Below are 24,530 nucleotides of genomic sequence, written 5' to 3'. Positions count from 1 at the left end.
TTGAGTTGTCTATATAGTTTTTATTAATATTTATTTCAGTTAGTTATTTTAGTACAATTTTAGTTTAAGTTAAACTAAATTTAAATGAAAAATGTTTGCTGAAATATTTTTTTATTTAATAAATGTAATATTTTAATTTCATTTAACATTTATTTTATTTCAAGTAATGAAAACATTTTTCATGGCTTTAGTTTCAGTTTTCGTTTTAGTTTAGCTATAATAACCCTGACTCTTTGCATTAATTTGATTTCGTTTAAATAGTTATATTTTTAAATTGCATTTATTCAGATTGTTTAGAATCAGCATAAAATGTATGAGATTGAAACAAACTGGATTTATTGATAAATGCTGGTTATTGTGCCTTTTAAAACACTTTCAGTTTATTAGTACTATTACTGAAATTGGACTTTTTTCTTACTTGTTTTATTTATGCATGATTGACATATGCATTTCATTAAGTTTTTTAGTTTGTTAAAACTATGTAATTCAAATGGATGGGTTTATGGGTTTGTGTTGCACTAGTTAAGAAGTTGAACTGAAGGCATTAAAGCAGAAGTGTGTGTGTGATCGTCAAGGCCTCAGACAGAGTTAACCAATGGCATTGCTAAGCAGCGGATCTTTGTCTGCTCTTCCCCATAATGCACTGCATGTATTTTGACTACAGCTGTGATGTGTCTTGATCTCTGTTTTTGTCCCGTAGCACAGCAGCTATCAGGCCGGCGGACGCAGACTTCATTAGGCTCATTGCTGGGGTTTGCAGCGTTTGCGTACTGTAACACAGCCGCCCGTTTGTGTGTTCGCGGGAGAAGAAAGCGTCAGATTCAAAGCACACGCGTTTGGTAATGTGTTTCCTTCGCGGTAATGAGCAGATGGAGACGAGGTTATGAGTCCCGTGGTTCTGTGAAAGGCACAGTTCATGTTGATGAAGGAGATGGAGGATCAACAGACATCCTGCTAATCTCTATAAAACTGAATTTGCATGTGAAGTAAATAAAGCGCACTTTTTTATATTGAAATAATGCATGCAAGTGGTGCAACTGTTTCGTGAATTTGGTCCAAAATGTAGAGCATGGTGTGAATAAATGTGCTTAAGATGCTTTACTGTTCGTAAATTTATTCAGTCTAATAAAAAAGGCCATGTATCCACTCTTTCACTTCTTAGCCTTTAGTATTTTTTAGCATTCAGTGCTGTTTGTTATGCTGTTATTTATTTTTTAAATAAAGCTGAAATTAAAGAAAATATTGAAGAAAAGCTATAAGAAAATTATGGACACTAGAGAAATAGAAACTACTATAGAAAATACTTAAAGTAATTAAAGTACTGAGTTGAAGTACTAAAATTACTCAAACTGAAATAAAATATTAAAATTAATAAAATATGAATTTTAAATTAATATTATAAATTGAATTTATCACATTATATAAACTAAATTAAATATTATTTTTTTGTTAATTATTTAAAAAAAAAAAAGAGAGAGAGAAAGAAAGAAAGAAAAAACTAAATATGGATTTTGTAAAAAAAAATGTCCCTGGTTATTGTTGTTTTCCTGGCCTAAACCTATGCAATGCAAGTTATTATCATAAACTAAAACTAAACCCTTAAAGACAAGCCATTACTTGAAATAAACTAAAATATAAAAAAGTAGAAGAACTAAAATAACTAAAACTAAATGAACTGAAACTACAACTTAAGAAAAACTATGTAAGCATATTTAAAATAAAAAGGACAAAAAACAACAAAATTACTAAAATGAAAATAAAGACAGAGCATCTAAAAATAAAATCTAACTCAAAATATTAACAAAAACTATAGTAGTAAATCAGTGATACTAAAATAACATTGCAATGTGCTTGAGTCAGAATAACAGCCCTCCTGTGAGACATTTTCACACAAAGTTTAATTAAACATGAAAAATGACTATTTATTTACTCAAATGCATCTTTGAGGTCAGTAATTATGTTTGAATGATGCATACTGTTTCTCTTGTATAGAGAGTAGCTGTGTGCTGCAGTGTTCAGAGAGAGTGACTGAGTGTCAGTGTGGGTTTGGGGTCTCGTTGTGTCGGGGTCCGTGTGCAGCTGTGATGGATTGATCTGCTGCTGGCCTCATCCCAGTCTATCAATCAGTGCTGCTTTGCCTGTGTTTTCAATAGGAATTTGCCACACTTGAGCCTCCGGGACCTGCAGCGCGCTGCATTAAAGATCATTTTCTTTCTCCTCCGCCCTCGAACGCAGTTTGTCATCAAATCACATACTGCTCACGGAGCAGAGCGCGGCGCTAAATCAGGAGCGTTCCCTGAGCGTTCCCCGTTCTGCAGCTGTGTTTATGGCATATGTGAGCGACTGTAATCCGTTTAGTAGATGTATGGAGCGGCTGAGGACATCTTTTGTGTATTTGATGTGCTTTTGATAATGAATGGCTTTTATTTAGGCTCAGTTGTTACAAAAATGGATGAGTTGAATAGTCAGGTCAAAAAAGTGGTTGAGTTGATGTCATGAAACCTGTCTGCATAAGCTTTGTTAACACCATCTTAATAACTAGTCTGACCAACTAGCAGTTAGCCAAGGGATAACGAGCCTTATTTTTCAGACTCAAATTAGACCAATCTATGTTTTTATTTTTATTTTGTTTTATTTTGTTTGTAAATGACTTTAAAAATGAAAGGATATATGTGTGTGTGTGTGTGTGTGTGTGTGTGTATATATATATATATATATATATATATATATATATATATATATATATATATATATATATATATATATATATATATATATATATATATATATATATATATATATATATATATATATATATATATATATATATATATATATATATATATACACACATATATATATATATATACATACAGTTTGTGTATGTGTGCGTGTATATATATATAATGTTATATTGTAAATATTGTTAACTAATGATTACTAACAAATACTGGTTTATTTCACTATTCTTTATACCATTATAGTATTTATTAATATATTTAATTTAATATCTTATTTATTAATTAGCTTTTAATTTTATACTTTAATTTATTTTTATTTTACTTTAAAGTTGTAGCTTTTAATGTATGTCATTCTATTATTTGCTTTTGTCATGTCTATATTCATGTATAATTATTAATTAATTTTTTTCAGCTTAGTTTTTCAACTATTTTGGTTCTTTTTTTTTTTCTTTTTTTTTTTTGCCAAGGCAACATTTTAATTTGTTGTTGTTGTTTATATATATATATTTTTTTTCAATGAACAAAAACAGTAGATTTTCATCTGTGTGATAAAACTACAGCTTTAAAGTTTTATTTGTTGAGTAATATGGGACTGTCACGATGTGCCACTAACTTTAGGTGTAAATGATATAAATCAGAAGTTGCGATCATGTTTTATGCAACCCAGGCTCATGAAAATACATGCCTCTTTATACATTTCTGCAACACTGTTTTTACGTATCTTTCTGCAAGTTTTGCGGCAGTTTCAAAGTGAAACGTCCAGTGAGTGGCGCTTTTGTTACGTTGATATAGGCATGTATTGCTGTGTTTGTATTACGTTGCTTCAGGTACGTATTGCAGTAGTTTGTAATTCGATTATCAGAGGAGTGTCACTGAAAGTTAATGCTGTATCGTGTTGAAAATATCCCCTATATACACCAAACCCAACCCTAAACCTACCCGATAGCAAAACCTACTGAATTAGAAAACTCATGCATGTCAAGCTGGATATGTGACGAGATGTTCAAAAGTATCAGTTTTCAAGTCGCATCGGATGTTAAAATTGTTTTGAAGTCATAACACAATATTCTGCCAGTAATTGTGTGAAAATTAGGCTTTATTAATCGAAATTCTGGACCTGTAAATCATACTTTGTGTGAAAAGCAATAAAAGTTTGAGTTGTACTGCCTCTAGTGTTCATTTCAATTGGAAACTGATTCATACACATAGGTAAGTTTTTTCAGTTTTGCAGAAATGTATGTAGAGGTACGTATTTCCAATGGGCCTATGTTGGATTTAAGGCACAGCCACATGATCTGCTCTTCATTCTCTCTGCTCTACATCAATCTTCTTTATCAGTTCTAATCACGTCGGACGTCCCGGGAGCTGTTCGTCGTTCCTCATTTCCCTTCTCTCATCGCTCATTTCTAATCAAGCTTCACGCCCCTCAGAGAGTGCGGTCCGGCTTGACCTCTGACCCCGGCCTAATCCCGGTCCGGGCCGGCTAATGAGGTCAGCAGCAGAGACACAGCGCTGTAATCTCCCACAGTGATCACGGATCCCATTTCCTGCTCCTCTCATTAGTAACAGTGCGGCACACAGCCGAGTGCGATCACGCGAGGCTGTGCCACGGGCCGGAGACGCACATTTCTCACTTTCAGAGCCGGTTGGGGTTTAATCTGATACACAGACGGCGAGTGATCAAGCGAGAACGATAGCAGGAGCGCTGACTATCACGAGTTTTCATCTCTTCTGTCTCAACGCATCTCCACATCTCTGTCTCAACATGTGACTTCAGACAGATTTCTGAAATCCTAACCCTTACTTCATGTGCTCTTTGTGTTGTGGCTTCAATCTTGCTTTCTGTCTGTCATACAGTGCATCTCATCTAGTCTAGTCTTGTTACTGTTAATCAAAACTACTATAAACTACTACAAAACTTCATTTTACATAACATGACACAAAGCAACATAAATTGTTACTAATTTTATAATAAATATATAAGAATATAAATATCAGCAAAAATGTTACTGAAAATTATTAGAATAAATATAAGAAAAAGTTGGGGGTCAGTAATTTATTTATTTTTTTTAAAGAAATGAATAGTTTTATTCATCAAGGATGCATTAAATTGATCAAAAGTGACAGTAAAGACATGTATGCTACAAAAGAGTCCATTTCAAGTAAATGCTGTTCTTTTCAACTTTCTATTCTCCAAAGAATCCCCCCAAAAAATCTAATGCAGCACGTTTTCCACAAAAATATTGTGCAACATGACTGTTTTCAACATTGATAATAATCAGAAATGTTTCTTGAGCAGCAAATCAGCATATTAGAATGATTTCTGAAGATCATGTGACACTGAAGACTGCAGTAATGATGCTGGAAATTCAGCTTTGATCACAGCAATCAATTAAAGTTTAACAGATATTCACATAGAAAATGGCTCTTTTAAATTGTAATAATATTTCACAATTTTTACTGTATTTTTGATCAAATAAATGCAGCCTTAGTGAACCTAAATATACATTTATTTTCACTTTTACATTATTATACATTGTTTTTACATGTTTCTGTGTAGGCCTATGTGCATTTTTAAAATGTATTTTATTGTCATTTTCTTCCACATTGTTGTAACTTATTTTAATGCCTCTTCACTATTATTTATTAAATTAGTATGTTTATTTATAAAAGATACAAAATTTGATTTTGTGGGTAATTCTGCTTGTTTACATTGAATATATACATATTTAAATGTATTTTGTCTTTTTTCCACATTGCAGTACCTGATTTTTAGTCCCTTTGCACTTTTATTCTTTTAAATTAATGTTAATTTATAAATAGATTTATAAAAAAGATTTTGCACATAATTATGCTTGCTTACATGAAAAATGTACATTTTTCAAAATGTATTGTCTTTTTTTTTTTTCACATTGCCTTAACTGATTTTCAATTACTTTTAACTTTTTTTTAAATTAATCTGTTAATTTATAGAACAGATTTATAAAATAGGTTTTGCACGTAATTCTGCTTGTTTACACTGAATATTTTACACTTAATAAACATTTACGCACACAGTTGTGAACTGGGTCCAGAATGAACACTTGCCAACTACCATCTGCAAGTAAAATTGGCTCTGGATTGAGTCACCAGTTGGCGTGTGACTTTGTAAAGAAGTACAACACAACACATGCTTTGAATGGAATGGAAAGAAGGATAATCTCAAAGATGTTCAAGCTGTCTAACTAAAGAAAACTTCTGACATCACTCGTCTACCTCAGGACCTCAAATGCATTGTTAATATTAAACGATGCAAGCGGTTCTATGAATTTTATGGCTGTTTTCACACTGTGGGTCACACAAACCCATATTGATGGTCTGTGCAGTAGAAGATTGTGATATGATCAGGCTGCGAGGTTTCTGTGCTTATCGCACCACGTTTGCCAGCAGAGATGTTTTTCATATGCATCCAAACTGACGTAACGTCTCAAACACTGCTGGAGCCCGAAGCGTTTCAGAGTATTTTCATCTGTTATTTGCAGTTATTCCCACACTTTTAGACCTGGTTTTGTGTACACGCTGGTTTGTGCCGGTGTTTTTGTGCAGCATCGCTTGATAGCAGCGTGTGATATGCAGCATTGCTCACAGTTGCATCACATTATCACTTCGGCACACGATGCCCAGGGCTCGCTTTACGCTACGTCTCATTCGCACCCCAGTTTCTTCAAATCCTCGCGCAGTATTTCTAGGGAGGTCATGGGAAAGGCTGTGGCCTGTGGGTGTTGGTTTTTCATTTCTTTTTCACAGTTCTTAAGCTCCTAATTGAAATGCTCATTAAATGTGCAGTGGCGGGGATTTTGGGAGTCGACAAGTTGCGTACGTTTTAAGGTTGAAGCGCATCGTTTTTATTGCCTCATTTGTTCCCATTGGACGAATGAAATATTTCAGTGTTTGTCAGCGTCGTGTATCTACTGTACATATAATATGCGTTTTGTGTGCTCCGAGGGGCCAACTGCCTCCCTGCACTTTCCTGAAGCAATAAAAAGCTTGTTTTGTGCACATTTTCTACATTAAAGGGGGTTGAAGCCCGAGCAATCTCATTTAAGGTCGAGTGAATTAAATGAAAGCCTCAGAATATTTTTCATTAAGGATGTGAAGTGAATTTAATAACTTCAAATGAAATGCAGCTAAAGCTCTGGAGTCGTGGGACTCGTGTGAGACGAGGGAATAAGGGATGGGATGTTTTGCTGTTCGAGACTCGTACGCGGTCACGTCAGCGCTTATTTGCTGCTTTTGTTTAGTTTCTTTAGTTTCTGCCACAATGAAGGGTTTAACATTGTGCAACATCTCAACCTGAATAAATAGAGATGTAAAGTTGCAATGCAGCGTGCTTGTAGCTGGATGGCATGAACTGAAACAATGTGAAACTTGAATGCAAAGTTGAAAAAAAGTGCATGATATGTCAGAACCATATTAATTGTTTTATTTGCCCTATTTTAATATTTAGATAATCTAGCTAGCACTCACTTTAAAGGGACAGTGATAGATTAGGCAATGATTTAACCCTTTAAAAGCACTGTATGTTGAAGAGTGCTGTCCTTTTAAGAGCACGATTTGATTTTGTTGCAGTGTGCATGCATTCGTTATAACGAGTGTTGTGCATTTGTGTGCATAAAAATGAATTTAGCTCATTTCTTGAAAAAAGTACACCCTTAAGTCATAAAAATGGACAAATAAATAAATTTAGCATGAAAAGCTAAATAAAACAATATAAAAACAGAAATATTTTATTGATTTACTGACCATTAACCTATATCAATTATTGAAATATTAACCTAAAATCTAAGAGGAGCTTAAGAAAATATTTTAGGTTGAAGGGTTACAGCTAAAAAAAAAACGTTTTGGAATCCCTGCTTTATATTATAATGCCTAAAATTGACTTTCATTTAGTTTTTAGTGTTTTAGTGTGTTTTTCTTTTCTTTTCTTTTCTGGTGTCAATTTATTTTCATTTTAAACAAATTATATATTAGCAGCTTATCGATATCATCTGATGTCAATGGACTTTTTACCTGTTAATGAGATTTGTGGCTTATTTTTATAGCAATTACCTTAGATTTACTAGTTCAATTTGGAATAGAACACTAGTGAACTAATCTTATAGTTCTGCCTTAGAGATATGACAGAAATACTAAATGTAATATGCCAAAAATGTGATTTCAAATTTAACTTAGTGAATCTCAAAATTGTCCTGCATGTGTTCATATGGAACTCTGTTTCCAGCACTAAATAAAAAAGGTAATTGCAACTTATCTCACAATTCAGACTTTTTGCATGATATAAACTCTCAATTAACAATTAACAATTCTGAGTTTGTCTCGCAATTGCAAGTTTGTATCTCGCAATTCTGACTTTATTTCTCTGAATTGCAGGTTTATATCATGCAATTCTGACTTTTTCTTGCAGTTTGTATCATGCAATTTTGAGAAAAAAAGTCAGAATTGTGAGAAGTCATAATTACCTTTTTTTTTTTTTTAATTCGGTGTTGTTTATACAGGTCTGTCAACTTCTGCTCATGTTTTTCATGTTAATAATTTAGCATGTTGCATTTCAAAACACATTGTCTAATTGTAAGGATTCTTTTGACTGATAAACAACTCTGGTGCTTTGATGGAACATCTGATATAAAATCTGCTATTTTACATTGAGAACCAGTTGAGAACTGCTGTACTTTTATGAACATGTAAAGATGTATTATTGTGTTTGCAGGTGGACTCAGAGGTGCTTCAATCGTGGATTCTCTGGACACGCTGTACATCATGGGTCTGATGGAGGAGTATGAGGAAGCCAAGGAATGGGTTCAAAACAACCTGGACCTGAACTCGGTGAGCAAACACACTTGGGTTGTTTCTCTGTGGATTAGCAGCTCTGAATTAGCTGTGAATCTCATGCTGTCTGAAGCACTTGTGTAAAAGCCCTCTATTGATCCGGAGCTGCGCTGGAATCAATTGTTTCTTTTAACCAACGTCCAGTCCTGGGAATTGAGACAGTTTTTGTCCAGCTCAAAGACTAGTGAGTGGATGAAAGGCCTCCGTTGTGGCTTTGTGTTGACTGGATTAGATCTTTCAGAGCATGTTGAGGACTTAATGAATGAGCTGGAGAGCAACATGTTTAAAGAATCATCCTGTAATATTAGAGAAAACGTTCACTCACTGATGGACAGTTCTGAGGGCAAACTGAGAATTGCAATGTAAAGATAGACTGCATTAGATTGAATTCGATTAGAATATCTGAATGGTTACTAGGTTACTAGGGTGTTGTAGGTAGGGACTAGGCTGTTGCTTAGGTGTTCTGAATGGTTGCTAAGGCGTTGCTAGGATACAGGGATGTTGTGGGTAGATGCTAGGCTGTTGCTTAGCTGTTCTGGATGGTTGCTAGGGCATTGCCAGGATACAGGGAGGTTGTGAGTAGTAGCTAGGCTGTTGCTTATGTGTTCTTAATGGTTGCTAGGGCAATGCTAGGATGTTGTGGGTAGTTGCAGTGCCATTGCTTATGTGTTCTTGGTGGTTTCTAGGATACAAGGATGTAGTGGGTATTTGCTAGGCTCTTGCTTAGGTGTTCTGAATGGTTGTTAGGGTGTTGCTAGGATACAGGCATTTTGTGGGTAGTTGCTAGGCTGTTGCTTGGATGTTCTGAATGGTTGCTAGGGCATTGCTAGGATACTAGGATATTGTTGGTAGTTGCTAGGCTGTTGCTAAGGTGTTCTGAGGGTGTTGTTAGGATACTAGGATATTGTGGTAGTTGCTAGGCTGTTGCTTAGGTATGCTGAATGGTTGCTAGGGTGTTTCTAGGATACTAGAATGTTGTGGGTAGTTGTTATGTTGTTGACAAGGTTTGCTTAAGCGTTCTGAAAGGTTGCTAGGGTGTTGCTAGGATATACAGATGTTGCTAGGCTGTTGCTAAATGCTTGCTTAGAAGTACTGAATGGTTGCTAGGATAATAGGATGTTGTGGTAGTTGCTAGGATGTTGCTAAGTGGTTGCTTAGAGGTTCTGAATGGTTGCTAGGGTGTTGCTAAGTGGTTGCTTAGGTGTTCTGAATGGTTTCTAGGGCGTTGCTATGTGGTTGCTAAATGGAGCTTACTTGCAAATGTAAAAGAAACAATAAAATTCATGTCAATCAATCCATATTTGTAAATGAAATAGTTTTATTTTCAATAAGTGGTTAAAATAAAGCTGGAATTGTACATTATAAAAATAGAAATAGGCCGCTGACATTGGGCGCTCGCTGTGTTTCAGAGAGGCTGATCTAGTTCAGTCGTAGCATTTGCACTTTTCTACTTCGATGACTAGAAGTTTGAATTTCCTCACTCTTGATAGTGAGATTTGTGACAGTGTAAAATGGCTTGTTAAACCTGTCATCGCTCTTATTGCATTGTGATGCAAGGCAGCAAACTGCTCGGATATTTCCTGAAGCTTTTTTGGCAATTCATTAAAGGCACCAGTGCTGTTTTGAATGCCTTGTTGGTGGTGCATGTGAATGAAGCATTCTGATTGGTCTTTTCTAAGTGTCTGTGAAAGTAAATGTTCTTCTACCACAGCCCAAAAAAATACATAAAACATATACAATATAGATATTTCATTTAATTTAATTTCATGTTCATTCCTATAATTTACCCAATAATGGCTTTAGGTCGTAGCTAAGTATGAAGCAGCTTATAATATCTTGCCTATTTTGTAGTTGTGTTAAACTAATGAAATATAACCCACTGAATTTCTTTGAATTGCAATTCAGTCAATTCCTCTTCCTGTTCTGAATTTTACACACACACACACACACACACACACACACACACACACATACAGAGTTGTGCAGTAATCAGATCTCGATGGCAGGACTGTGATGAACGTCCTGCAGCATCAGCAACAGTCTCTCGCTCTCTCTCTCGCTCTCTCTCTCGCTATCGTGTGATGAGCTCAGAGTCCGGTGGCGTAGCAGTAAAGCGTCTGAGGTGTTTGATGGCGAGTTTGTCATGAAGACACACAGTGTAGATTTACTCTGCACACTTTGTCATAGAGAGATCCAGCCTCATCCGTCACTCCCATAGCTTTCAATCAATCTCCTGCTGCAGTCTTCGCTCTTTAGCTGACAATTTGCTCACTGATGGAGAGCAGAGCACTTCAGCGCGCAACCGTCATGCTCTATGACTGGGAAACCATGCCAGAGAGTCTCTAATCGAAGCAGAAGATGGCACTCGGTGCGTCTGTATCAGTGAGGAAGAGACTTATAGTCAACAAATCAAAAGTTTAGAGCCGGGCCAATCAGTCGATGGGCACTGGACCTTAACTGTGACCGTTTGACCAACTGAACAGGTGTTAGCGCCTCCTAGTGTCAGTTCAAAGTTTAATGACACATACGCCAATAGATGATAAACTATTTCTGTTTTCTGTTTTCAACTATTTCTATTTCATTTTTTGTGAATTCTGACAGAATATTGTGCACATTTATTAATTTGATTTGTTTGGTCATTCATTTATCTATCTGTACAGAGGGAAATATTTGAACTAATTATAATTTTTTTTGTGTGTGTGTGTATTTCTTTATTTGTCTGTTTATCTTTATGGAGAAAAAATATGATTATAAAATATGATTCAGATATTTTTTAATATGTTTAGTGAATTTTGACAGAATATTGTGCAAATTTATTTTTTTGTTTGCTTATTAATGTATTAATAACAGAGAAAAATATTGCTTAAGATATTACTTAAATATTATTTAATAATATTTGGTATATGTGTTTAGTGAATTTTGCCAGAATACTGTGCGAATTTAATTTTGCTAAAATTAAATTAAAATTTAAGAAAAATGTAACTAATTACTTAAATATACATATAATATTGTTAAAATATTGTTTATTTATTTATCATTCAGATATTATTTTATTTATTCATATATCTTAATAGAGAATATTTGAACTAACTACTTCAAATGTTATTCAAATAATTAGTGAATTTAGACAATATTTTGTAAATCTAGTTTATCTATTTATTTTGCAGAGAAATTTTTAATCTAGCTACTTTAAATAAGCTTATTATTTAGTGAATTTCGACATAATGTTGTATATATTTATCTATCTACCTTTGCAGAGAAATATAACATAACTTAAAACCATATTTAGTGAATTTGGCCTATAGTGTAAATTTAAGTGTTTCCATTTATTCATGTATTGTTGTGCAGAAACTGAAATGCAATTTACAAACTTCTTATTTGCTGAACTGATGTCGTGTGTTTATGATGCAGAAAAATGTTAAAAACTTTGTTTTGAATGGATGAAGTTTATATTCACACTTCGCTCATCATGCACGAGAATCCCAGCAGAAATCCACACCTCAGCACTTCTTCTGTTTCTTCCTTCGCTCCTCCGCCGATACCAATCAGACTCTTAAGTGGCTCGTTACGTTTCTTCTGCTTCCCTGAGACGTTTGTAGCTCATAAATATGTATATGTGTGTAGAACTCAGTCTCCCGTGGGAGGGCGAAGGCGGGCGAGATTGAGGGCTGCGATCGAGTCAGACGAGAGGAAGAACGAATGACTTTCCAGATCCAGCCAGTCAAATGTGATGCAGCACGGATCTTGTAGAACGACGGTGAGATTTGTCTTCCAAATAGCCGGCGTCCGTGAGCAGAATGACTGGAATGAGCAATCGTGAGTTAATCCTAGCTTCAGCGTGAGGCCGAGCGGCCAGGACGCTGTCGAGAGCGTTTATCTTGAGGTCGTAGAATGAATTTATTCAGGGGAATGACTCTTGGAGCCAAATGCAAACAGAGCAGAATCCTAATGTCTGTGTTTATACTGCTCTATTCTGTGCTGCTGATGTGATTCAGCGCCGCGCGCCTCAAATCAGCCAATCGCAATCTCAACATAAAGGGTAATTTCTGCTCTCCAAGAAGCATTTTCTTATTACCGTGTCTGATTTGATTGCCCTATTCAGTCTTTTGGATTCTCAGACAAGCAGAAATGCGCTCGCTCGTTGGCGACTGTGATGGCGGCCGATGACAGAGTTGATTAATGTTTGGAGCGATCAGCTCTGCATCTTCAGCTCGTTAACGTGACTGGCGCTTCGCTCAGCACCTGAGAATGTTACGAGCACAAAAACAACCTGTGTCAGGTGCGCTTAGCAGGCTGACTCAAATATGTGCGGGAAATATGTCTTCCCATTAAGTCATGAACATGTTATTTCTGATGTTCTCTGAACCTTCGAAACGTCCAGTTTTTGGTTATACATACATTAAGGGAACATTCCAGTTTAGAATTTTGCAAACTTTATGACAAGGGCGTAGAATTTAGTAGAGACACTATGACGTGTCCCTACCAATATCCAGCGACTACTAAATTTTCTCAAGCTATAATTTTGATCAAACAATTAAATGTATGTAACCATTATTGTTGTAATTTCGGCCGCATCTGAAATAGCCTAGTAATAGATCACTGATATTACCTGAGAAGTTATAGTAGTACAGTAGAAAACTGCATGCTTTCGAGGACATGCATATAATAGATGTGTGGAGTCAGAACATTTGTGACCCTGGAGCACAAAAGCAGTCATAAGCAGCACAGGTATATTTATAGCAATAGCCAACAATACATGGTATGGGACAAAATTATCGATTTCTCTTTAATGCCAAATTCATGAAGATATTTTGTAAATTTCCTACCGTAAATATATCAAAACTTCATTTTTGATTAGTAATATGCATTGCTAAGAACTTCATTTGGACAACTTTAAAGACGATTTTCTCAATATTTTGATTTCTCAGATTCCAGATTTTCAAATAGTTGTATCTCGGCCCAAATATCGTCCGATCCTAACAAACCATACATCAATGCAAAGCTTATTTATACTGTATGATGTATAAATCTCAACTTCAAAAAATTGACCCTTATGACTGGTTTTGTGGTCCAGGATTACATATAAGAGCTGAAGTGTTTAAAACATACGAGCACAGTTCAGCTGAATGATAGAGTTTACCCTCTTTAACTTTATATTGTTCTGCTGTTTTGTGTTCATCTGCATTTGCTCTTTTTACATTGATTATCACTCTACTGTATATAGACTGATACAATCAGCTGCAACAATAATTTCTCAAATATTTATTAGGCCTATATATATATATGACCGGATGCTTTCAACTGATTTCCTATTGAACTGTCACCAACTGAACTGCAGCTCAAACTGTTTCAAATACAGAGAATTAAGCTACAAACTCCCATCATAATGTACAATATTTCCATCTAACATGTATTTGAGGTGCAGCTAGTCATATTAATAGAGTTAATTAACCAGTCACCTCACCTGAATGTGTGTTGGATGCTATCTTTGGATCATACTACTTTCGCTTATTTGTGTTAATGTAATAAAACTAGCGAAAAGCTGAGGAACAGACAAACCGATTGAATTGAGTGAGTCATTTACTCTTCAAACTCGTGACTTCGATCATTCAGTTAAAGCGATTCACTAGCAAAAACCAGATCAAAGGAGCCATTCATTTTTGAATTTTTTGAATGTTTTGTGGTCGTATTGTTTTAGAAGTGCCCAGCATCAGTGTGAGCTCTCTCTCTCTCTCTCTGTTGTGTGAAGCGTGTGTCCTCAGATCTCTTTGATTGTCTGAGATGTGTGTGAGGTGAACACAGCAGACATGAGGGCCCTCTTCCTCTCCGCTGGTCTCCAGATCAAATCCAGCACAGCAGAACAAATGGAGACACATTAATGAAGTCCTGCAGGCTGTGATGGATTCTGTCATTGTCTGCATCAGGCTTCAGTTCCTCCTCTTTCTTCTCCTCTACAGCTGGAGCTTGTTGCTATGGAAGCCCTGTTGGATTCAAAGCAAATAAATTTTTGCTCTCAGAGCTGCTCATCACCTCACTGGTCCTGTCGTCCTAAAATTAGATTCGAAGAATCGGCTCGCTTTCAATTCATGGGAATTGAAATGACAGGAAAAGAAATAGAAATGTAATTCAGAGAAATTCTTCAGAGGTTATGCATTCTGGGAAATATAGTGTTCTTCAGCACTGGAACACAAAAGTTAATTTATTAAATATGATGAATATATAAACTAAGCTTGTATTTATATAGGTGACGGTCTAAACAAATGTTAATGTGCATCCTGTTTACTACCTCTATTCAAATTCAATTCAACTGAAATTTAAGTTCAGTTATTAACAGCACATAATTTTACTTTTACAGAAGCCCCGGAAAAAAGTGTTAATGTTAAGATAAAATGTTAAATTACATATATTTTATTTATTTTTTAAATAATTTTTCTAAGTAATATATTTATTTTGTATTCATTTCTTATTAATATATAATTGAGCTTTTTTTAGTTTTCATTAAGTTTGAGATTTTGTGTGTTTTGGTCATTTTCGTTAGGTTTTGTTATTTTAATAATATTTCTATATTATTATGCTGTTTATTAAATTAATTGTATTAATATATAATTTCGTTTTTTTAAGTTTTCTTTATCATTTTAGTTTAAGTTTTAGACATTTTAATGTGCTTTTGGCATTTATCATTAGGTTTTTTTTATTTTAATTTTTTTTACAATATATATCTTTATTTAATATACATTTTTATTTAATTTTTATTTTAGTTTCAGTAATTTTAGTACTTCAACTTTTCAGTTTTCAGCCATGTAACTCTCTAACTTCACAGTATCTGTAGGGAAATCGATGCAAATCTCCAGCTCGCTCCTATGGGACGTCCCGCAGAGCTTGTCTGAATGAGTGACAGTAACTGAGGGGGCGGAGCTTAATAAAGGACCAATTAGTCTGGAATATTTCATGCTTCTGATACCTGGAGTTCATTCACTCGGTCTCCAGGAGCGGATGACAGGCGTCAGGCCCGTTTCCGCATGGACACGCTTGACATTTTCAGAGATTTGATTCTAAATGAGCATTTGACATTATTCCTTCTCTACCCGTGGTGCGCAAATGATATTCCACGGGAAGATACGCATCCTTTTTGAAGAGGCAAAATAAGAGGGCGGATAATTAGCGTGTTCTTTGAGCTCTTGAATGGAGACTTCCTCGCTGAGAGTCTCTCCTGGGTGTCATCTGAGGAGAGAGAGCAGAAGCTGATGGGGTTTCCCTCAGTACAGTTCGTGCATCTGGAGCAGATGTTCATGATGTTTACAAAGCAACTAAAAGAGTATGTGATGCCTCTGTGGTCACAGTTTTGGCTCGGCAGAGTAAATAATTGGTTTTATTGGTGGTGCACCGATTGGGAAATCTGAAACCAATGTTGATATTTTAACACTTTGCCTCACTTTAACTGCCACTGCTCATGTTACTTCAAGTATAATCAGTTATGCATTTGTATTTTCTTTTTAATTCATTCATTACAACATTTGCAGCAATAGGCAGAATAACAATTATGGCCTGATTTTGGACCATTCACAATTTAGCATTATGACCAGGGTTATTTTAGTTAACTAACTAACCTGCAAGCAAACAAACACACATACACACACGTACTTCTCCTGAAATTAATTAAAATATAAAAATCATAAAATAGGCATAGTAAAATCCTTATTTTGTTTCAGCTATCTGCCAAAGCAGCATTTCTAATTTTCACTCTATCTACTTAATTAGCTAAAACTGAATCAGAAAGTTCCTCTATCAGAGTCAGATTTGAATAAGTGTTTATTGACTCTTTTATTGAGTTTAAAGGCAGTTCTCAAGTGAAGCCCAAAAGCAGCTTCCAGCAAACCTTTGCAGCTCGTATCAGTTTTACAAACATTAAAGTTTAACAACCAAACAAAAGCTCTGATGGCGGAGCTGCGAGTAAATCACACCGCAGGCATCGAAGGCCCCTGGCGACAAATAAATGTGTGTTCAAAATCTCGCCTCAATGTTTCTTCCAGACTTCTATTTATTTCTTAATAGTTCAATTAGTCTTCCAGATTGCAGTTTAATGAATTTCAATTTGATCTTGATGAAGTTGAATCTGATCCTCAGTTGTCTGTCGCCGCAGCAGAATCCCCTCGACGGCTGAAGTGTGAACAGACTATCCAATGTGGCTGTCGCAGGTTTGTTTGCTTGTGAATTTAATTAACTCGCCATTACACGTCGGAGATTAAGTCAGATGCATCATAGGCTCCATTTACACTGAAAGGAACAGTTCACCCAAAAATGACAATTAGCTGTAAATGTCCTCACCCTCAGGCCGTCCAAGATGTAGATGAATTAGTTTCTTCATCAGATTTGGAGAAATGTAGCATTGCCTCACTCGCTCAGTAATGGATGCTCTGCAGTGAATGGGTGCCGTCAGAATGAGAGTCCAAACAGCTGATAAAAACATCACAAGTAATCCGCGCCACTCCAGTCCATCAGTTAACATCTTGAAGACAAAAGCTGCATGTTTGTAAGAAACAAATCCATCAATAAGACGTTTTTAACTTTAAACCATCATTTCTGGTCAAAATACAAGTTTTAGATTTTTGATTTTAGAAGCTACATTTTAGACTCCCAAACTTAAATGTAACCATTTTTTAGAGAATATATAAAAATTATTTATAAAAGGTAATGGATAGAAACATGTAAGCCTTTCATGAAAATTGTAATAACAATATAGCAATAAAAATATATTTTCAGCCACTAATCCCACTCTTGCATTTAAACATAAACATATTAAAAAAAAAAAAAAAAAATGTTTTTTTTTAAAGTACAGTATAAAAAACATGACAGACAGACAAGTGCAATCAAAATAATTTATTGCAAAAAAAACAAAAAAACAGGTAACACTTTACAATAAGGTTCATTAGTTAACATTAGTTAACAACATTAGTAAACATGAACTAAGAATGAACAATACTTCTACAGCATTTATTAATCTTAGTTAATGTTAATTTCAGCATTTACTAATGCATTATTAAAATCATAAGTTGTGTTTGTTAACATTAGTTAATGCACTGTGAACTAATATGAATAATCAAAGAACAACTGTATTTTCATTAACTAACATTAACAAAGATTAATAAATAGTGTAATACATGCATTGTTCATTGTTTGTTCATGTTAGTTAAGACATTAACTAATGTTAACAAATGACACCTTATTGTAAAGTGTTACCGAAAAACATTCAACATATTCTGGAGTGGTGTGGATTACTTGTAGATTGTGATGTTTTTTCTTATTCTGACGGCACCCATTCACTGCAGAGATTCACTGCTACATTTCTCCAAATCTGATGAAGAAACAAACTCATCTACATCTTGGATGGCCTGAGGGTGAAGACATTTAGCAAATTTTCACTTTTGTGTGAACTATTCCTTTAAGGTCCCTGATGAGTAAAGAGTGAACTTTCATAAGTCGGTAACATTGTGTTCTGATAAATATCAGATTAAATATCAAGCATGAGCGTTTCACAAGGTCAGTTGCACCTCTTCATTCTCAGGTCAGATATTCTGTGTTTTTATGGTTTTAATGCACATTTTTTCACCAGAGTTGTGCCTTTCCAGAATCAATGTATTAATAATTCATGCTATAGTCAGATAGGTGGTTCTGCGGGCCGGGAAAATTTTCTTTTAATAGTGGGAATACATGATTGATGAAGGTGACCTGAAACTAAAAGATATGAATACACAGAATCATCTGGCCCACGCCTGCGTCCTGCTCTCGAGGCTTGACTTCAAGCTGAGGGAAAAATCGATACTGGAGAAGAGGAGAGGGAAAAGTGTAAATCATGGAAGTTGAGTTGAGAGAGTTTGTGCATGTGTGGATCTAAACGACTGATTGCACAGGCAACACATTTGAGCTTTGTTCTTTGAGGAAAACAAGCCAGAAATACAGATGACTCATCTATGAGATGCATTTTCAGAGTTTTGTCTAATAAAATATAGAACATGTCAGCCTGGTCTCACAGGTGAAATTTAATGTTACAAAACATGCATCTTTTGTTCATTTTGAGAGATGCTGAAACATACAATTTGGATGTACTGACTACATCTAAAATGTAAACATTATTACATATTTAATTACAGCTAAAGAAATGTTAAATATTTACAAATCCTGTATATCAAGATTATTTTATATAGTTGCACTTTTACCATTTTATAGATACATTTTAGACTCCCAAATCAAAATCTGTTTTATAGAGAATATATAAATAATAATAATAGTAGTAATGGACAGAAATATGTAGGCCTTCAATGACAATTTTGAAAACAATATAGCATCAAATAAATCAATAAATAAATTATGAATGAATTATTTATTTATTTATTTTGCAGCTGTATTTAGTGGCTAATCCCATTCCAACTTCTAAACCTAATATTTGTAATAATTTCTTAAAAATGTTTTATATTTAGTGCAATCACCATAATTTATTTATTGCAAAATCTATATTGTATCGAATATAAAAATAATTTATTAAATCAATGGACAGAAATATGTAGGCCTCCAATGACAATTTTAATAACAGTATAGCATCTAAGTAAATAATAAAAGAAAGAAAAATATGTATTTTTTATTCCTTCATTTGTTTGTTTATTTACTGGCTGTATATAGTGGCTAATCCCACTCCAACCTAGTATTTTGAATGATTTCTTACAGTTGTTTTATATTTAGTGCAATCACAATAATTTATTTATTGCAAAAAAAAAGTAATGACAACTGAATAAAATAAAATAAAAATATGAATGCCATGATTTCAAAATATATATTTAAGGATTTGTACATTTATGTGTTTAAAGTTTCTCAAACCTAAATAATTGAAGTATTAGATGATGTCAGTATATTAATATTGTACGTTTCATTTTGTTAAAAATACACACATAATATTTATTCATCCTCAGTGTTGGAATTGTAGTCCATTCCCTCATAAAAATGTAAATGTACAGTCTTGTATGTTTTTTTTATTCCTTTATTTTCAGATGCGTTTAGTTTTAAGTCATAGTTTGTAATGTGATTGGTTTCAGAGCAGGTTGCTTTGGTTCAGGATTTGTGTTTCTGTGAAGAAACGAATGAAAGTTGAGGCTGCTGAACAAGCGCTCGGTCTCTGCTGTGCTCTGTTGTGTAAAATAAAATCAGGTCCTGCACCATTTTTCCTGTTGACATGTTTTCTATTGAAAGTGGAAGTTGGGACACACTCAGAAAAATCACACTCTAAGGGTTGAACGGCCTACAGCGGAAAGCCTAGAATCGCTGCTCGTAATGACTTTCTCTTGCGCTCGCTGTTGTATTGACAGGTGAGTGTAATGTAGAGAGAGAGATTGCGAGGAGGACGATCAGCTGTAATTGGCTCTAATTACTCTGGTGGGTCTGTCTTAATTATGAACCTTGTCTTTTAATTTGCCAGGAAGCATTTAAGTGGATGGGCTTGAAACATGTCCAGAAGACTGGAAGACTGTCCAGAGGAGATTTATTGTTGCTCACATTGTACTGTTCAGGACCAGAGTGACCATTGTTTTGAAAATGTTTATTTATTTATTTTGGAAGAAATAAATAGAATAAAATAAATAAACTAAATAAACTCTCTCTCTCTCTCTCTCTCTCTCTCTCTATATATATATATATATATATATATTACTGCTGTCAATCGGTTAAAAAATTTAATCGCGCTAATCACAGTCAAATTTAAAATACTAGGATTTACCTGTAAATGTGTTGAAAAAGAAATGCATGACAAACTAGTTTAAGGAAACAGAACCTTTCACACTTCTGCCAGGTATGAGACATAATCCTTATTATTCTTTTATTTTTATTCAGCCTTTATACTGGCAATAAAACGTTTACCAAGCCACATCGCTTCAATCCCAGTATACATTTACCCAACTATTATCAAAAGTATTTCTAAATAAATACAACAAAACATTTCTTGCGACCTTATGTGAAGTATTATGACAAAATGCATTATGAAGAAGAATTGGACCTGTTCTGCAGCTGCATTAGAGCTAATATTAGTATCATGCTTCATAAGACAATTTATGAGATTAATAGTACACTTTTACTCAGAACTCACTTCAAACCACCATCGAGTGTTTGTAATAACTTCCTTTTGCGATCACATGTGGAATTTGGTCGTTTACTGTTGTTAAAATATGCTATTTATAGCTTTTTATATCGCTGCACAAATGAGCATTTCAGATGCACACATTCAAAATCACATACAGACCATATCTATCGTAATCGTGTGTTTATTATCTTATATAATCTATAGTGGCTGTTGTCATGTTTATTTCTGCTGCTCTGCTGAAACTCACGTTGTTTGTGATGTAGCTGCCTCTCCGTTCTTAAGATCCAAGTATAATGCACATTAGTAAAAGGATCTATTAAAATTTTTATTTGTCAATATACACTTTGGGCGGCCGCGGTACATTATAAAAGTAGCCTAAAAAACCGCAACCCACGGCTCTAATATTTCCCGCGACTGTATTTTCAAAATAGCCCACTTGTGCCGCTTCCCTGGCAACACTGGTGCTGTACCCTCATCACACAATGATAGATGACCTTCCGCGGTGCGATGACGAGAAGTTGGGGTCAAACCTTATCAAGCGATTAATCTGCGTAAAATTTTTTTGATTAATCACATGTGTTAACGTTGACACCCCTAATATATATATATATATATATATATATATATATATATATATATATATATATATATATACATATATAAAAAATATGATTCATTTCAGCAAGTGCATTATTCTCACTTCACACCGCTGCAGTGTTTTGATTTAGTTTCCACGGTTTCACTTTATAAAGCACTACACACTCCTCCAACAACAAAATGTTCTTCTCAAAGTAGCCTCTTGATACCCTCAACATAATGGATCCATCTGTGTTCCAACTCTATCTAAATAAATGAGAGTCTCTGAAGATCTCCAGGCTGTCAGTGAGGAATGAGCTTCTTAAAGTGAAGGTGACCTGAAAGTGATGGGAATTAGCCTCAGAAGAACAGCCAAATGAGAGCATCACTCATGCTGTCTGTGGCCTGGAGCCACTGAAGATGTTGAACCCATAAGAATGAAGACACCTGTGAAATCTTAAGAGTGATTCACACATGAAGCCATTTGTTTTTAAAGAGAACTGGTGTTTCCAGTCACGTGAAAGAGTGCGCATGATGTTTCCATGATACAGTATCTCATTTTATTGCTTTAATTCAGCCATATACTGTATTGTATATTTGAACCAGAAGCTGATTCCAAAGAAGAGCAGGAAGAGCAAATTAGTTAAGTTAGACACATAACAGTAATACAATTGCACATAAATTTGGGCTGAGAAATTACTCCCGAAAGATCATTTAAAGTCATTATTGTGTTAAATGAGAAAAACAAAAAAAAGCTTTAAAACAACATAGAATGTATTATACGTAAACCTTTAAGCTTGCATAAATAATGCTGAAATTGACTGATTTTAAATGGGAATTAGTGTTTTTATAAATATTGAAATATGAAATGATTTTTTTTTAAATGATAGTTTAAATATGAAACTGAAATAAGTGAGTCATTCATTCAACTGATTCATTCAAACAGCTGATTCTATCAGAAATGAAGCAGGTGATTCATTATGAATGAGTCACTGAATCATTGACTCACTCGATTCGTTCAAAACCACAGATTCATTCACACAGTTTTGTGACCAAGTGGCTTTGTTTGGAACTGTTTTTGTTGACAAAATAGTGCAAAACATACAATACAAACAATGCTGTGTCTAAAAATGTAACACAGTATTAACGTTTTGTTCACTGAACTGTTGTTTAAAATGAATTTCACATTTGCATTGGTGCAGATATTCAGGAAAAAAACAGATCCGCTGAACTCTCCAGAGAGAGAACATCTTGGTTGGCGATAGACCTAATGTCTACTCTATAATTGGTCCATTTTGATGATCACTGAGGGCTAATTATGGCTAATCGCTGTCTTTAATCACAGCCCAGTTTGTGTGAACCTCTCTTACTCATTTAAGCATGCTTTTTCTTGACTATTAGTGTCGCCACATGCTAAGTGATGACAGGAGCAGTAGAACTAACACATCCGTCAACATTTGCCAACACCTGCCTGACAGTTTAGCAGGAATCAAGATGCACTTGGTTCACTATTTCTCACTTATACACTAGTGCAGTGACACTAAAGTGCTAAAGTTGCACATGAATTTAAGACTGTGCTCTGTCTGAAACCTAAATACTGCCTACTACTTTTTTAAAAATGCATTATTCCACAATAAGTGTTTCAGATAGTTGATGTTATATGGCCTCATCATCATGTTGCATGTGAGTGATAGCTGCCTGTGAAATTATACCTACATATATTAGTGCTTAATTTATTTTAATAGGCTATATAGATTCAGTAAACATGAATCAGTATGAATCACTGGTGGTGGATAAGGATATACCCCTTGACAATGTAGAGCGCTTTGAGTGCTTAGAAAAAGCAGAAAAAGTGCTATATAAATGTAATTAATTATTATTATATTATTATTACATTTAATAAATCATTATATTCAAGATTTTAAAATCATCTGAAAGTTAGGCTATGTGGTGAACATTTTGTGATGGTGTATGACAAATTAAAATCCATTTTGATAGTTATTTGTTTTGACAGTGTTTAACTTTGAGTAATATGTCTAACTGGGGGGGGGGGGGGGGGACATATTCCACATATCAGAATAAACTGGCATAATTAGTCAAAATTAACTAAATATTTATTTTTATTTCAATTCAAAGTCTTAAATTGAAAATGAACCAACTCTCAGATTCTGAATTTTTGCATCCAGCTAACATGGAAATAAAACCTTTGTTGTTGTATTTTTATCCCATAACTGTCATTTGATAAAATAGTGAGTAAAAATACACTTTAATCTCAATATATTTAATAAATCATAATACTTAATAGATTCTAGCTTTGTTTAAATATTATCCATTATTAACTTTATAACTTTATTTTAATAGTAACTTTTTAATATTTCGTATGTATTATATATTTCAGAATAAACATGCACAATTAGTCAATATTTACTATATATTTAATTATATAGCTATACTTATACTATAAAAGGAACCAATCTTGGAAATGAAAAATTTATATTCTGTATTATTTGTGCCAAAAAAATGTCAGTTTGATAAAATAATGAATAAATAATACACTATGCAGAAATAGTGAGGGTTGAACGCTGGTGTGCTATTTTGAACCCAGCTGTGAGTTTCTTGCGAACAGACTTTGTCTACACACTACAGATCCTCTCGTGGCTAATCACATTCCCCCATCGCCTCTCTTCCAAACCAAACCGGGCAGCACGGTGTCTAAATCTGTTCCTGTTCCACTCGATGCTTACCAAGCGTGTGAGGTACAGAACAGCACAACGGCGCTGTGTCTCTGAAGCGCAATGGGAGCTTTCAGCGTGTTGTATTTTTAGCCACAGTAATTTTATTCATTATCTCAGCGCGCTCCATTTTTGTGCTACTAACAATAGCATCTCTATAGCAGTCTTCCTTGTGCGCCGCCTGCCAAACGTGCAGGAATTAAAATGCTAATTTGGTGCCATAAGCTTGACAGTGCAGCCATTACCCATGACCACACCGCAGCCCAGAGGTCCGGCGGTTACAATAACACAACGCACCTGATTGAAACCACCCAGCTATTATGAAGCACCGAAGTGAAGGGTAATGGACAGGTTAAAGCAAATTCTGGCTGATTGTTCTTTCCGTTTTTCCAACAAAATCCTGTCGCTGTGGGGAAAAAAAGACAAGAACATTCAATAACGTATTCATTTTAATATGAATCACCAGAATGTTGTTCAAAAAACAGTTCACCCAAA

General features: G+C 34.7%; 1 protein-coding gene across 2 annotated transcripts in view; it reads left to right on the top strand.

Annotated features, from left to right (window-relative positions):
• The window catches only part of LOC131521600 (mannosyl-oligosaccharide 1,2-alpha-mannosidase IA), a 223,757-nt gene that overhangs the window by 131,211 nt on the left and 68,016 nt on the right, over positions 1-24,530 (top strand). For both annotated transcript variants that reach the window (XM_058746505.1, XM_058746506.1), the window contains exon 3: positions 8,488-8,603. In XM_058746505.1, the coding sequence (XP_058602488.1) occupies positions 8,488-8,603 (116 nt within the window). The remainder of the gene's footprint in view (positions 1-8,487; positions 8,604-24,530) is intronic.

This window comes from Onychostoma macrolepis, chromosome 16, assembly GCF_012432095.1.
Source record: "Onychostoma macrolepis isolate SWU-2019 chromosome 16, ASM1243209v1, whole genome shotgun sequence".
Lineage (NCBI taxonomy): Eukaryota > Metazoa > Chordata > Actinopteri > Cypriniformes > Cyprinidae > Onychostoma > Onychostoma macrolepis.
The sequence above is the reverse complement of the archived record's forward strand: the minus strand, read 5'-3'. Positions and strand labels throughout refer to the sequence as shown.